The 16479-nt window shown below is 44.1% G+C and overlaps 1 protein-coding gene and 1 long non-coding RNA gene across 2 annotated transcripts; one reads left to right on the top strand and one right to left on the bottom strand.

Moving 5' to 3' along the window:
• The first annotated feature begins 285 nt into the window (after positions 1–285).
• On the top strand, positions 286–5546 carry LOC148157572 (uncharacterized). Its single transcript, XR_015764224.1, has 2 exons — positions 286–487; positions 5204–5546. It is a non-coding gene; the product is annotated as an uncharacterized LOC148157572 (long non-coding RNA).
• sncaip (synuclein, alpha interacting protein) lies at positions 1489–15651 on the bottom strand. The gene is made up of 12 exons (XM_014989094.2): positions 15506–15651; positions 12321–12408; positions 12162–12234; positions 10955–11481; positions 10622–10802; positions 10331–10557; positions 9256–9435; positions 8219–8332; positions 7089–7214; positions 6832–7001; positions 6654–6743; positions 1489–5327 (listed from the first exon to the last, which is right to left on the bottom strand). Exons 2-12 carry the CDS (start codon positions 12375–12377, stop codon positions 4385–4387), a joined length of 2688 nt encoding a protein of 895 aa, XP_014844580.2. The 5' UTR covers positions 12378–12408; positions 15506–15651; the 3' UTR covers positions 1489–4384.
• Between the last annotated feature and the right edge of the window lie 828 nt (positions 15652–16479).

The following is a 16479-nucleotide window of genomic DNA, read 5'->3' as shown; positions in this document are numbered from 1 at the left end:
ACACAAAAATCTATACATGACCCCCCCACACACCTCGCCCCTCCGCCTGTCAAATCAGCGGCTCGTCTCTCCCAGTTTCATGGAGCCGGTGTGTGAGGGCCCCCCCCACAGCAAACAGAGTGAACCAATTAGCGGCTGTGGAGCCTCGTCCAGAGGCCCCTGGGTATCGACTCAAACTGTTGTCCAATAAATGAGGTCTAATTTATCAGCTTAACTCCCCCCGCCCCCCCTCAACCCCTCCTCTGCAGGACGGAGGAAAGAAAACAAACAGCTTGTGGTTTTTGTTTTGTGAGCCCCTTCAGCCTCCCTCACATCTCGACTTGTTGTTTTACTAATTGTCACGCGGCGGCTCGTGTTTCATATTTGCCGCCATGATGGAGGGCGGCCATTACAGCGGGCCCATTAGGCTCCGTGGGGAAGCGGCGGCGCTGCGTGGGAACCATCAAAGACCAATTTGGCCTCCAAACACCATAAATCCTGACCGCCGGTAAGTGACTGTTTTTGATGCTGCTGAAGCGCGCAGGAATAAATGCAGGCTCCGTTATGAATCGTCCATTAAACTAGCAGTGAGAACAATTCACACAACACATCCGTCTTGATCCGGGTGGCCAAAAGTGGGGTCCTGGGACCCGTAGAGGGCCTCTAACTGGCCTGCAGGGGGACAGGGAAGGAAACATCGGAGAGATGGAAGCTGATATTCTTCAGGAAAACACTGTGATGAGTTAATAACTGTCTGACCTTTGACCCCTTTTACTGCTGTTTTAAATGGCAGTTTGATGTCAGGTGGTTTGAACTCAATCAGGTTTATAACATGATGCCGTTTGTAAAGATCAAGTCTAAAACAGTTTGGGTTATTTAGCCTCTCAGGTAAATGAGCCATTTTTCTTTCACCATCTTATTTATTCTTTTGTTAGTTTCAAACAAATTTTTTAGTTAGACTAAATATTTAGCCAGCAAGCTAAATAAATAAATATTTAACTTCTACTAAATATTTAGCCTAATATTAAACTTGCTAACCAAATATTTTGCTGTTAAAGATTTAGTTTGTAATCTTAATATTTACCTTGATAACTAAATAGCTGGTTACTAAATATTTAGCCTGCTAACTAAATATTAAGCTTAAATATTTATTTTCCAAGCTAAATATTAAGATTTCTAACTAAATATTTAATTAGCAACCTAATGAAGTTAGACATACTTTCTACAAAAAGGGTTAGGATGAAAAATTAAAGAAATGAAAAAGTTATTAAAGGTGATCTGTTCACTTTTATTTAAAATGTTTTGCTATGAATGTGATGAAAAAAAATCCTGTTTTTCAGTGAACTCTTAAAAATTCAAAAATAAATCAGAGGAAAAACTTTCTGAAGGTTTTTGGTTGATTCCCTTCCTGCCATTGAGGCCATTTTGCTTTGGCAAAATTAAAAATTAAAAAACAAAAATATAGTCAGAGTGAAAATAAAACTCAGAGAAAATCAACATGACTCCAAATTAAAGTCCAGAAATAAAAGTTTATTTCAGTTTGTGTGAAACCCTCCACACTCTGAATGCGCTGGGTAGAGAAATGAACCCGACCTCAGATCATTGACCACAGACTCCTTCATTCAACAAGGTTCAGAGTTTTACTTTTTGCCAACAGTCAGTTTGGAGTTTTTCTGCAATCATTTGAAAATGTTTTTGACAGAACTTGATCCCAAAAAAACTTTAACTTACAAAAAAACAACCAGAATCAGGAGAAATTTCTGGAAACAGACAGACGTCCTCCAAAAGTGGTGCTGAGGTCATGAAGGAGCAAACTGCACAGCAGAAGCTCACAGCGACAACCTTTAACCCAGGATGTGAATGGGACAAAATGGAAAACAGAGGCTGAACTCTGAGAAGTTACATCCCCTAGTTCTCACCAGGGGGCGCTATATCTGTAAAAATAACAGAAATGTGGCTGAAGGTTTCAGCATTTTGAATGTAAACTAACTGGACTCACTGAAGGAGATCATTTAATAACTTTGGTGCCAAACAGAAACTTTAAAAATCAAGAATCAGACTCCTGAAGTTGTTCATCAGATTCCAGCTTCATCAAATCGAGCTGCAGAAAACATTTTCCTCTCACTTCAAACCTCATGCAGATAAAAATGTAGAAGGTGCTTCTTCAAACCTCCCCGTCATCTAACGTCTACCTCATGCCAAAAATACTGCATAGATAATAAAGAAATAAAACGTGGAATATAACGTAAACAATTTAAATACTAATAAAATATATACAGTGGGTTTTTTAAAGTATTTGTTGTGCTGGTGCATGATTAAAACATTTCATTTTGAACCGTAACACTGTGGCAGAAACATAAATACTTTGTCTGTAGTGAAGTTCAGGAAACAAATATGAATCGGTTCAAACGTTTCCCAGTGAAAATTAACTAAAAACGATGGGAAGGTGAGAAAAGAAGTGAGATCTGAAGTGTTCAGACTCGCATCACAAATACAGGCAGATCTGAAAAAATAGTTTGTCTATGAAAAGTTTAAAAAGGTTGAAGATTTGAGGCAAAGAACATGAGAACCTTTAAAACAAAACCGAGACGTGAAAATGAAACAAAAGTGTTTAAAATGAACAATTTGTGTCAGAAAGATTCATCCAGCCGCCTGGAATCTGGTTTTACTCTAAATATGGTCCAGAATATCCAGCAGTGAAACTGGGAGTGTCTTTTTTTAGGTAAATTAAACGTGGGGTTCCTCAAGGCTCCGTCCTCGGGTCACTTTTATTGAACATTTCCTCCTGTATGTCGATGACTCACAGATTTATGTTCAATCTTAGACCAGGTTTACTGCCAGTTTCATTAAATCTACATATATGATCAAAAATAACTTTAGTTATTAAAATCACTTTAAAAAAATTCTCTCTTTTGAAGTTAATTAAATATAACGGTCAATCCACATCAAACATAAAAACAGTTCAGTTTGTTGATTTTATTAAATATTTGCAACATTTGAAGTTAATTTTTTATCGTTTTGTGGGAACGGTTGGATGTTTGGCTTATACTCCTTCTGTGCTGTGATGCATTGTGGGTCATGTAGTTTTAAATCAAACTTATAAAAAAGGAAACAGAATTTACTATTCACCCAAATTCTTCATTTATATGATACAATAATTGGAAATTACTGGAAAATCCAAACATATTTAAACTAAAAATGTCTAAATGGAGATTATGAAAAGTTACCTTTTTTTTTTTACTTTTAAAGGCAGAAGGGAACCAGCAGACCGGATGAGACCGAAACCCAGAGAGTCAGAATCAGGGATGTGAAATTTAACAAGCAGTAAATCAGCCGTAAAGGATTTCATTACAGATCTCCACAACGATTTGTTTCATGAAGAAACTGATTTAAGCTCATAATAAAAACACTATAGAAAAAGAGAAGTAAACAGACACAGCACCTCATCCAGAATCCCGACCAGCACCAGGAAACCGGATCAGCAGCCGCCTGGAAGTCCTGTTGGTTTAAAAGGCACTGAAAGGTTTGGGGTCCAAATCCAGACTAAAAATCTCGATCCTCTGGTCATCCAGAACCAGACGTCTGATCATCAGCTCTGAATTTGGACCTCTGACAACCTGAGATGTTCAGAACCAGTTCAGAACCGACTGGGTTCTTTCACTCAGAGCTGAAAACAAATCTGACGGTTCGGTCTGGACAGATGGATCAGAAATGAAATTCTTTGGCCAAATCTAGAACTGTTTCTGGAGGATTGGGTCGAGGATCCGACCCATCAGGATTAACTGCTTCATAAATGAAGAGGTTATTGTGAAAAACTAAAGAACATGTCAACAAGAAAGCTGCTGTTTGTGATGCTGCTTGGAAATGCTAATCAGAGAGAACAAGTTCCTGACTCAGGCTGTTTACGGTTAGCGACGGATCAAAACATTTTCTCTGATCAATTACAACAGTTTGTTCTAATAGAGATGATTGTCACTTTAAACATCCATTCATTAACCATTCATTGCAATTTGTTCCGATTTCACTTTGGCTCCAGCTAACGGTATTAGCTCCAGCTAACGGTATTAGTTCCAGCTAACGGTATTAGCTCCTGCTAATGTTTTAGCTCCAGCTAATAGTATTAGCTCCAGTTCATGGTGCTAGCTAACGTTGTCAGATTTAGCTAAGGGTGTTAGCTCCATCAGTGTTAGATCTGACTGATTAGTCGTGGATCCCTTTAAAGTCGGATGATTTAACTGGAAAATGATCCGTTTATTATGACCTCCAATCATTTTGTTCTCAAATTAATTATTTTTCTTTTAATTTTCATGTGTTGAAACTATGAAGCGGATCAGTTTCCATGAAAAACTACATATTTACGATCTGATTGGTTCTCATGTTCTGTGCCTCGTCTGCTTCAGGCCGGTCAGACGTTGCTGACTCGGCTCTTGCCCTTGGCTCCGCCCCCGACGGACTTCCTGCCAGGTGAGTTCTGATAGGCTGACGGTTTAACCGGACCGCCACTGCTGCTGCTGCTGTTGTTGTTGCTGTGGTTGGAGTTCCCGCTCAGCGTCTCCATGATGGAGCGGAACGTCCCGAACGACCTCTTGCCCTCTGAGCTGGCGGCTGCAGTCCTGTCCTTGCCCGGCGGCGCCCGGCTGGGTTCTGGCTCCTGATTGGACGAGCTCTTGTGGACCTGCTCGTCGAAGGTGACCCGGAGCTTCAGGTTCTGGGAGGTCTTCCTGCGGGACGACGGCGACTTCAGGGCGCTCTTGGGGCTGGTGGCGACCTTCTGGCCGTCGGCGGCGGGGGTTTCCGGGGTTCTGGTTTCCGTGGCGTCCGGGTCACTGGACGTGGGCGACGGCGTGTAGCCGATGCTGTCCACAGACTTTGACCCGCTGAGAGAAAAGGCCAGCTTCCTCTCAGTCGAGGAGGAGGAGGGCAGGTGCTTCCTCATTACCTGATGGAGGTGGTTGGACGCCGGCTCCTCCTCTGTGATTGGCAGGTGGGTCGGCCTATCGGGTCGCAGCGCGGCCTGGTTCCGCCCCTCCTCCGGCGGGTAGCCCTCGGAGTCGGACTCGCTCAGAGAGCGCTGCATGATCTGTTTGAGTCTGGCCAGTTTCAGCTCCCTCCTCTCCAGCAGGCCGGTCCTGTGGCCCCCGGGGGCCGCGGCGCCGGGGCCCTCTCTGCCCAGGCCGGCCCCCGGCTGCAGTCTCTCTCTGACGCCGTCGCCATCTTTCCCCAGAAGCTGCCGCAGCACCGAGTCCGGAGCCACGCCCCCCTGCCGGACCAGCCAGTGTCCGTCGCCAGGCGCCGCCTCGGCCGTCAGCAGCAGCTCGGGACACGCCTCCACCAGGGGCTGATGGGAACTGGAGGCCAGGGAGGGACACACATCACACACCATCATCATCGACCAATCAGCTCCCTGACGGCTGAACATCCTGAACTCTTCACATTACAAACAAAACTTTAAAAGTTTCCACTAATGTTGAAAACACAATTTTGCATTTGTGGTTTTCTATTAAATAAGAAACGATTAAAATCAAACGTGAATCAGTTTAAGGCATTAAAAACATGCCACACCATCATCATCCTCCAACCACTTCCTGTCGTCTTCTTCATGGTTTCCTCCAGTAGTAACAGCTGGTTGCTGATGAAATCGTTTCCATCTCAGTGTTTTAAAAAACCTCATCTTAGCGCCAAAACTTTTAATTAACAAAACAAGTTTTCTTAAAATTGCTGTGATTCCATTAAGCCAATTTATTTCTGAAACGGACAGTAAATAGCATTTATATGGTCAATGGAAGCACAGCTAGAGGCACACAAACATCTGCTTCAGTGGAAATGTGAAGAACTAAAAGCTGCTAAAACCTGGTTGAGGTTAGTCTTCACACCTTTAAACTAAAACCTGCAACAGGCCCATTTTTACCTGGTGCTACAGTCCTGCCAGAAAACACACACACAGATACACACATTAAATATTTCTGTCAGGACAAGAACCATGAATAACATATTAGAGACCAGTTTATTGTTTTAAATGAATTTAAGACTTTCTAAGGAGGCGCAGAGACACTAGAAACCCTGCAAGTGTAGAGGTGTGTACAGTGTGTGTAGTGTGTGTGTACAGTGTGTGTAGTGTGTACAGTTAGTGTAGTGTGTGTACACAGTGTGTGTAGTGTGTGTGTGTACAGTTAGTGTAGTGTGTGTGTACAATGTGTGTACACACTACACACACTGTACACACACACTGCACACACTACACACACACACACTACACACACTGTACACTGTGTGTGTAGTGTGTACAGTTAGTGTAGTGTGTGTGTACAATGTGTGTAGTGTGTGTGTGTACAGTGTGTGTAGTGTGTGTGTGCACAGTGTGCACAGTGTGTGTAGTGTGTGTGTGCACAGTGTGTGTAGTGTGTGTGTGCACAGTGTGTGTAGTGTGTGTGTGTACACTGTGTGTAGTGTGTGTGTGCACAGTGTGTGTAGTGTGTGTGTGTACAGTGTGTGTAGTGTGTGTGTGCACAGTGTGTGTAGTGTGTGTGTGCACAGTGTGTGTAGTGTGTGTGTGTACAGTGTGTACAGTGAGTGTAGTGAGTGTGTGTGTGTAGTGTGTACAGTGTGTGTAGTGTGTGTGCACAGTGAGTGTAATGTGTGTGTGCACAGTGTGTACAGTGAGTGTGTGTGGTTACCTAGGTGACCTGCTCGGCGTCCCCTCAGCCTTGCTGGGGTCCATCAGCCTCTGCAGGTGTTTCTGCAGGTTGATCCTCTCTGCAGTTTGTCTAAATGGCATCAGATGAAACAAACTCAGTTTGTTCTCAGACAGCTGAAGGTTTGGTTCTGGTCCGGCGGTCGGTTGGACCCACTCACTCGTTGAGCTGCTTGGTGAGCTTGACGACCTGCGAGGCCAGCGACATGCAGGTCTCCACCACCACCAGGTAGCGGGCGCAGGTGGTGTGTCCCTGCCGCTCGGCGCTCTGCGACGGCCGCTCCCCCTGCTGGTTCTGGATCGTCACGTTGGATCCGTACTCCACCAGAGTCTGGACTCACAGATGCAGGAGCTCAGCTTCCACACATCAACAGGAAACCAGCGGCTTCATTCAACCAGCCGCCCAGCTTCAGGTTACCTGGATACAGGTGAGGTGTCCGTACTGCGCCGCCACGTGGACGGCCGTGTTTCCGTTCTGGTCCACTTCGTCCAGGGAGATGGCCTGTTCCTGCATGAACTGCAGCAGCCACAGCAGAACCTTCTCCTGCACAGAAACAAACTGGTTTCTTCCTGGAGGTGGAGCAGCATAACACCACAAGGGGGCAGCAGCGCGCCAGGCAGCTTCATAACAGCCATGAAGAAAATTGTTCTGAGTTCTTCAGCGTGTATTTAGCTCTAACTGGACAGAACCTGGTTCTGGAGAACAAAGTGATAGTTTTAGATTTTGCTGAATGATTTTTCTGAATGACGCTGCTTTTTACGTGATGACCTTGAACTGAGCACAGCGTTGCTGAAACGGCTCAGGTGGTTTTAACTGAAACGACTGATCCTGAGTTTAAACTGCATCTGGAGTTTATTAATGAGGAAAACGGCTTCAGGTGATTCAAGATTTCAGTCAAAATGTCATTTATTTCACTTTCTGACAATAAAAACTGAACATGAGAGCAGATTCATCGAGTATTCAGCTGCAGCTAAACGATTATTTTAGTAATAATTTATTTTGTCAATTAATTGGGAAAAATAACCGACACATTCTGCAGAATTTCCATTGAACCACTTTCTTATTTTATACAATATCTGAAATAAATAAAAATGCAAATACTGTAAATAATTTAGTTCCGCTTGTAGGTAAGATATATGCCTAAGAGTGGAAGACGGAAATTACAATTTCTTTGAGGGAAAATCCCAAAGGGATTAATAAACTTTCTATTTAATACAGTATTGGACTGATCTGGTGATTATTGGTGGATGAACTGATTAATAATTGGATAACAGGTGTTGAATGTGAGTTGTTTTTTTTTACAGAATTTGAACCAGGTGATGCTAAAACTGGACCTTCAGTTCTGTATAGATTTACAGAAAAACATTTTTCATTTCAGTGCAAAATGTTTATATTTTTGGACAGTTTGGCTTCATTAAAGCTCTGAATGTTTTATTTTAGCAGATTGCACATTGTTGAGTTTATATACACCATTTACTGATTAATTAATTATTTGAAGCAGTGAGTGCTGATGAAGCCAACTCGGCTGCAGGTGTTGCCGTGGTTACCTGTCCGTATCGAGCAGCATAGTGGATCAGACTGGGATGCTCTCTGGTGCAGCTCAGCTCGGCGATGGCCTCCGTCTCACTGACCATCCACCTCACACACTCCAGATGGCCGTTCTGAAACACACACACACACACACACACACACACACACACACACACACACACACACACACACACACACACACACACTCTTATCACCCAGAACCGAGTTCTGCACAGAGACACCGGCTCCTCAACCTGCAGCTCTAAACAGTTTGATCCCAACATCAACAGACCTTCACACTCTGACATGTTTTATTAATGTTTTTATCAGCTGGTAGGAAATCCGTCTTCCTTCATCTAGATGAGCCAATCAGAGCAGAGAGCAGCTGCTCAGCTTCCTGTCTGGCAGCCAATCAGAGCAGCAGGGCTGAACTCTCCTCCCTCTGCCTGATTGGAGGAGCTGCTGTTAGCATTCACATCGTTTTATCTCAGACCTGATCTTCCTCCGAATCAGAGTTTTTACAGCCGACTTCCTGTCTGCAGAGGAAGTTAAACCAAGCTGGACGTTTTAACTGGACAGCAGAAACAAAAACACAACCTGAACCGTCGGGATGCTGATCCGGTACTTTATTCACAACAGAACCAGACGGAATAACAGTCTGAAACTTTAAATGAGCTCATTCAGATTTGATGCTGCAGGAAAAAGAAAACTTGGGTGAAAAAGCAGGAAAATACTAAAAGATTCAGCTGAGAGAACATTTAGCATCTAATTAACGTCATGTGAGCAACATGATGAGCTAGATGTGCTGGATGAAAGGAGGAAATAGAGAAACAACGTTGCTCAACGTTAAAATGCTCTGCTGATCTAAACTAAAGCAGCATCTGCTTTAGTTTCAGCAGGACGGTGCAGAACCTGCATCTGGTGCTGCTGGCTTCCTGAGCTCCAGATCCAGAACATTCAGCTCAACAATAAAGGAAAAATGTGGCAATGGCCTAGTCCAAGTACAGCCGTGACGGCAATGCTGTAGTGGGACGTTGGGGAGCGGGTGGCTGACCTTTACCCCCAGGCCGGCGGGGGTGAGCTGCAGGCTGTTGCGCTCGTTGAGGCCGTCCTCGCCCATCAGGGAGGTGAGGTGCTGCAGGCAGTCGGCGTGGCCCTGGGAGGCGGCGGCGTGCAGCAGGTTGTTCCCGTCCTCGTCTCTGATCAGCTCCAGGTTGTCGGCCGCCAGGTGAGGCTGCAGGAGGAAGAGGAGGAGGAAGAGGCCTTTTTATGATATTAAAGTGTGAGATCACTTTAATCTAAATGGAAACAATAAAGCAGCTCAGTGTGTGAATCGCTGAACAGAGTTATTGTTTCACAGCAGCTCAATGCTGCAGCAGGAAACAGTTAAAACGATCAAACCCAACATGTTAAACAGTTTAAAACCCTCCCAGACCTCTGACTTTACTCTCAACAGGATTATTAGTGACATTTTCCCAGTTTTTAGCTTTTGTTTAATATCTTCCATCTCTATTTTGTCACTTGATCATCAAGAAGAGTAAAAACATTTACCAGCATTTTACTTAACTAGCGTAAGCAGCTGCTGCAGGATGGAAGAATCTTTTATTTGGTTAATTGGAAATATTCAGCAGATTACTCAGTGATGGGACTGAAAAACAACACGATGTCAGTGTTCATATCAGTCAATACCGATAATTATTGATTAGTTTTTTGTTTTATCTGATCTGCCAAACTGCTGACATTGTGACATTTTCTGTTTTATCCAGTTTTCACTCCATGTCTTTTATTTTTCAGCAGATATGAGGCGCAGGGGAAAACCTGAAACAGGTTGTTGCTAAGCAACCAGCTGGAGTGAGTGAGTTAGTTGATGCCACACAGCCTTTCCTCCGCCTACATCTCCCAGAATGCTGTGTGGTTCTGGATTGGAGTTGGGTGAAATAATTGAACATTCTATCAGTCATATTATTTATGGATATTGATCACATATCTGCTGTGATTATTGATTTATTGTCCAGCCCTGCTTCAGTCCTACAGTAATGGTTTGCAGCGGTTCTGTTCCCTCCAGATAAATTAACGTTTTTATGAAAAATGTAGAAACCGTTGCGGCTCGCTGTAATGCCTCCACCCACCAGCAGGGAGATCTGCCCCTCCCTGACGATGTTGATGATGTTCTGGTTCTTCTTCGTCTCCTCGTCCAGCTCTCCCCTCGCTCCTCCTCCTCCAGGAGTCCAGGGTTTGGAGGCGTCCGGTTTACCCACAATGCACCCTGCCAGGGGGAACGCCAGCCCCCCCGGAGGCTCCGCCCCCGACCGCTGGCTGTGGGGGTCCGGGAAGACGCGCGCCGACAGCAGCTTGTCTGGAAGCAGAACCGATCGGGTCAGAGCGTTTCCTGATGCCAGAGGAAAGTTTTCACAGCCCACCTGCGTCAGAGAAGGAGGAGAGAGAGGAGGAGCTGAGGAGGCCGGGCGGCGGCAGCTCCGCCTGGTAGCCGCCGCCGCCGCCGCCGGCTCCTCCCGGGGAGCGGTGCAGGTGGTGGAGGTCCGGGTCCATGGACTTGGACTTCCTGAGGTCCGACCACTTCACCGGAGACAGAACGCAGAACTGCAGGAGAGCAGAACCCAGACGAGCTTCAGGGTCACAGCAGTCCGTTTATTAAGGAACTAAAAATAAAACCTGTTTTCCTTTTAGTGGAGCGTGAGTCGCTGCTAGAACCCGTCAGTGAAGCAGAACCAGAACCAGGCGGTTGGACTCACCGGGGTCTGGCTGCTGCTGCTGCTGCCCAGGCTCAGAGGCTCGTTGTGGGTCAGAGTGGAGCTCTTCATCCCTCCTCCTCCTCGGTTCCTCTCCAGGGTTCCCCCGCCGGCGCCGCCCCCCGCCGCGGACCGCCTGTCGTGGGGGACCCGCGGCAGCGTGGACATCTGCTGGCTGGACTTGATGTACGGCACGTCCAGAATCTCGTCCATGTCCAGGTCGTAGTGCTCCAGCTCCCCGAACAGAGCCTGAGCGTTGCCGCCGACCTTCGCCTTCCCGTCGCACGGCGTGGAGGCGCTGGTCTGCTTCTCAGAGCTGGACTCATCCTTACTGACCTCGCTCTGCTCCAGAACCGGACCCTGGTTCTGGTTCTTCCCGTCCGAGTCCGACTCTGTGGTTTCTGGCTGGTGCTTCAGGGGGGAGACCCTCTTCACCGGTCGGAACTTGCTGTGGACCTCGGCCAGGCCCGTGGGTTTGATCCCCCCGCCGCTGTGGGAGGGAACGCCGCGGCTCCAGTTGATGGCTGGAGCTGCAGAAGAAGAAAATATTCCATCTGAAACATTCCTGAGAAAGCAGACAAACATCCTGGATGTCTTCACTTTTAATCCTTGAAAGTTATTTGGTAGCTGCTTTAGTTCTGTGAGTTGAGACCAAAACCCAACAAACTGCTGTCAGTCTGATGGAGAACATCTGTAACTGAAACATGCCGACATTCTGCCAGGTTTATGGAATATGGAGAACTGATCCTGCCAAAATTGTCATTTAATACAGAAATACAGAAATGACTTGGTAATTAAAGTGCCTTATTTGATCACACACAGTATAAATGTAACATTTCTACTATTATGTAATTCACCATTTCATGTTAAAGTCCATTGTTTTATTAGTTTTCTATTATATCTCAATGTTTCCCATTTTTTCATGATATTTTAATTGACTGCCACTATTTTTTTTTGCAAATTTATTTTCTTAACATTCCTTCTTTGCATTTTCTTGTTTATTTAAATATTTATTTTTTATTTTCCTTCTTTTCCAGACTGATTCAAAGGTCAGAGGTCAGCAAATCAACAAACAAAACAGAACAATTCCTCCAAGAATAGTTACAGAAAGTTCATTAAAAAGCTCCTCAGAAAGCTGCAGAAACACTGATCTGAACCGGTTTCCATGACCCAACCGTCCGGTCCGGTCCGGTCCGGTCCAGCTGCTCACCTGGTCTGTCCTCTGCCGGGCCATCGCTCCTTCTGGACAGTTCTGGGATGTTCTTCAGTGATGTGACAGAATACTGGAAAACAAATGACAGGTTCTGATGTTACAAATCATAAACGGGTCAGAACAGAACCGAGCGTGGTTTTGGGTTTCCATACGGACCACTGAGTCATCGGAGAAGTCGATCTCATCCAGGTCCAGGTATTCAGGAGCCTCCATGTTTCCACCTCATCATCAGAATCAGAACCAGCTGCAGACAGAAGCAGAGTCACAAACCGGGCCGGACCAGAACATTCTGCTCTGCTGCCGCGATACAATCAGCAGGAATCAAACAGGAAGCGGCTGCAGGAAACCCAACCAGCCCTGATGAAAACTGGGTTTCTGACCCAGACTGGGCCCGGATTTACACACAATACGGAGGAAGTTCTGGAAGTCGGGTCCAATCTCGGCAGAACTTTCCCCTCAGCAGTAAACGGACTGAAGCTCAGAGCTGAAGCCAACAAACATCAGGATAATCTGGATTAATGAGGAGCGGCGTTCCGCACGGCGCGGCCGACCTCAGACGGCCCGAACGGGTCGAACCGGCACCGCAGAGGTCCGGTCCGGAGAGGGTCAAGAGGTCAAACAGATCCAGGAGAACCTTTAATACTGATGCAGATTAGGATTATCTCAGATGTAAATATTAGACATAAATAACTAAATGCATCTAAATATTTATATATATATCAAATATTTATTTAGATATTTAGAATAATAATTATTTATCCTCTAAAATATAAATGTAGGCATTTATATATAGATAATATTATAGGTACCATATAGTCAAATAAATAAAATATCTATTCATGAAATATGTTTTCTGTACTTCAAACTTGAGATTAAAAGTGATATTTGAATCATTTCATATTTTAATCAAAATGTTTTCTTGCCAAAAAAAAGAACTGAATTGTTTTTTACCAACATTTTCTCTCTCATATTTTTCTTTCACTAGTTTAAGTATCTGCTAACGAATGGGGCAATATCAATAACATAATCAATATCGATTGCTAAAATTATCGTTTACAAATCCTACCTAATGCAGTGCTTTGTGGCAGAAGTTTTTCACATAATTACTTTTAAATCATTAATCTGATTTATGTAACCATAAACATGATGTAATACTCAAAAAGTAAATCTTACATAATACTTTAAAATGTATTAATTCACAGTGGACCCACCTCAGCGCTACAGCAGAAGCTAACGTCTGGGTGTAACAAAATCTGAAGTTCTGAGACAAACCAGTCACCCGTCTTCCTGCTGCGACCGGCGACCGTACCATGTTTTTACGATTTGATTTGTTTTTATAATGTAAAGCACTTTGAACTGGCTTACTACTGAAATGTGCGACACAAATAAACTTGATGGATTGATTGTTACAAGAGGACAGCTACTGACTACTTATCCCTACTCCACAGAACCCAACTGTAACACAACAACAAAACGACCTGGAATCACATCCAGATGTTCCAGGATCGTTTTCTGATGATCCGAGCAGAACATCTGGGTCCTTCTGGACTCAACTGCTGGTTCTGTCCGGGCTCACAGTCCCAGCAGAACCTCAGCGTCAGACCTCTGCTCACAGGATGGCAGAACCGTCTAGAAAACCCGACCAGACTAGAACCTGCAGCAGCAGGAAGTCCACAGAATAATAAAAAGTTCTGGTTCTGGTCCAGCTTCCACTGAGGCCACAGCATGCTCAGGAAGCTGTGGAGCTGCTTTTTGCGTGGGAGGAACCGCCGAGCTGAAACCCCTAAATGCAGCTTACAGAACCGGGCCGGCCCGGATAACAACCATTTGGGTCGGGAAGCTGAAAATAAGAGCGGAGTGAAAATGGGAGCAAACATCTGGCTGCTGTGTTTATGTGAACAGCTGATGATCCGCCCGGCTGCCGGGCCGCCAGCAGCTAAAATAAGCCCAGCAGGCCGGCAGCTCCGGACCGGTTCTGGAAGATCCACCCGGACTTTACTAGAAGAGCGTCAGAGGTTCTGCTGCTAGAACCAGAACCAGCACCAGTAAACCGACCCGACTGAACGCAGCAGACCGAAGGGAACAACAGGCTGGTTCACTGAGAGAACCAGAACCAGAACCAACTGGGTCTGGTTCTGTCAGTGGAAATGTTTCCACCAGTAAGAACCGCTATAAAAAAATCACATGAAAAGACGAATCAGAGCAAACCGTCGAGATCCAAACGATCAAATGCTCAGGTCCGAGCGACCCGGAGAGAGTTTTAAAATCTGTTTTATCAAAAAAACAATATTTTACAAAAATAAAGAGAAAAGATCAATATTTTATGTGGGTTTCACAATCTTAACTAGGTCAGAAATTCATAACTTTTATGCATTATTATTTTTGGAGCAATGAGAGTTAAAAGAGAAAAAAATGACCCAAAATAGAATATCTTATAAAAGTGAAGTAAAACTAAAATTTTCTTTTTCGCTTTTACTGCATTAAATCTTTTAAACAATCTGCAGCATTTTCTGTCTGGAGATGAATCATAATAATATCCAAACAGTTCACACAGAATTCAGTCAACTGCTTCAAGACAAGAGGAACGCCTTCAGGTTAAAGTTATCATCATAATGTCACATCACGTTTAATGCTTTAATTTAACTAGGAGCTTTAAATCCCTGTAAAAACCCAGCGATGCAGCGCAGCACCAGAACCTGACCCAAACTGGACTGGCAGGTTCTGATTTGTAGTTTTCCTGGAGTTTCCTTCTAACTGGTTTCATTCAGCAGATAAATTTAAAGAAATCTGATCATGAAAGAGAAAAACATCCAGGCATATATTTTTATAAACTTGCATCCAACAGAACAGAACATTTATGGGTTTTTTCTCCTAAAGAATAAAATGATATCTGGTAAATAGTAGTAAACATAATTTCAGTCATTTAAATTTCGGTCCTTTAGCAACTACCTTTTAAAGATTTTTTTTTTCTGGAAAGTTTACAGATAAACTTCTGTCCATTTAATGTAAAAACTTAAAGACACCTGAACGCAACATTTAGTGATTCCAGGTTAATTTTTCCTCCAGTTTAAAAACGAGCTGGATGTTTTCAGGCAGGGATGAGAGTCAAACTGCCTCTCATTTGATGCTGGACAGTAAAGGTCTTCTGATCTGTCCTGATTGTTGCTGCCAGCTGGTTTAATCCGCTCATCCTCCAGCAGGATCAGCAGCTAAGCTAACAGGCTAATCAGCTAACAGGCTAACGGGGAAAGCTGCTGGAAAATTGGGTCGAACCGGCGGCTCGGCTGGGAAACCTGGAGCTTCCCGCTCAGGGTGTCACAGAAAGCCGTGGAAGACTGTACCGTATCGAAGTCAGGGTGGGAACCCGGAGGAATGAGCCGGTGTAGGGGCTGGAGGAGCCAGCGGAGCCGCTAGCTGATCCAGCTGTTTTTTTCCCTGCTGTCGCCTCGATGTCTTCAGGAGCACAAAGACTTTGACATATGGGCCAATCAGAGAGGAGCGCAGGACAGGAGGGCTCACTCCGACACGTTTTCACAACCACGGAGCGCTGCTTCTGTTTGAGATGCCGAAGCTGGTCCGTTAAAATATCGCATTATGAAGAATGTAAAGGAGCAAAACAGCAAGAAAACAAATACATTAAGGTTTAGAAATCAAGATTAATAAAACATAAATTACATGAGAAAAATATTTTTAAAAATAATTTTTAATGAATAATGCATTATAATTGATCCTTTAGGAAATCATTCATAACAGAAGCTGTTTCATATTTGAAATAATGATTTTATCATGAATTGTTTTTAAAGAAAATCTAATTTCTCTAAAATAAACCTAATCAAAACAAAACAAAGATATTCCTAAAGTTGTTGATAAACATAAATTGTCACAACAATTAGTGAGTCAAAACACGGACTAATTCAATCAGTTTTAAATTATTTTCATTTTTGTTGCTCATAATTAAACACTCCAGAATGAAATCTTGATCTTTCTGTATTATTATAACATGAAGTGAACTAAAACACATATTTTGTTATCACAGTCAGTGGTGTTTTTATTTTTTGCTTAATTAATTTATTTTTTTGACATGGTTAACATGGCTCACCACCCAGGGCGGCATGAGTGGGGTCAGCCTGTAGACCAACAGAACTCGCTACGAAGCCAAGGAGGTTCACTTCTTTCTTTAGAAGTACCATCTTTCAACCCAATACCTTAGAGTGCCTGTTTGGTACATTTTTAGAAGTGTATCCGATCACACGTCTGAATGGATGTGGCTTCTTCTGTGGCTGGTCTGAAACCCACTGGCTGTCTTTGTGGGTTT

Source organism: Poecilia mexicana, unplaced genomic scaffold (assembly GCF_051168715.1).
Source record: "Poecilia mexicana isolate PSO_F unplaced genomic scaffold, ASM5116871v1 scaffold_9, whole genome shotgun sequence".
Lineage (NCBI taxonomy): Eukaryota > Metazoa > Chordata > Actinopteri > Cyprinodontiformes > Poeciliidae > Poecilia > Poecilia mexicana.
The sequence above is the reverse complement of the archived record's forward strand: the minus strand, read 5'-3'. Positions and strand labels throughout refer to the sequence as shown.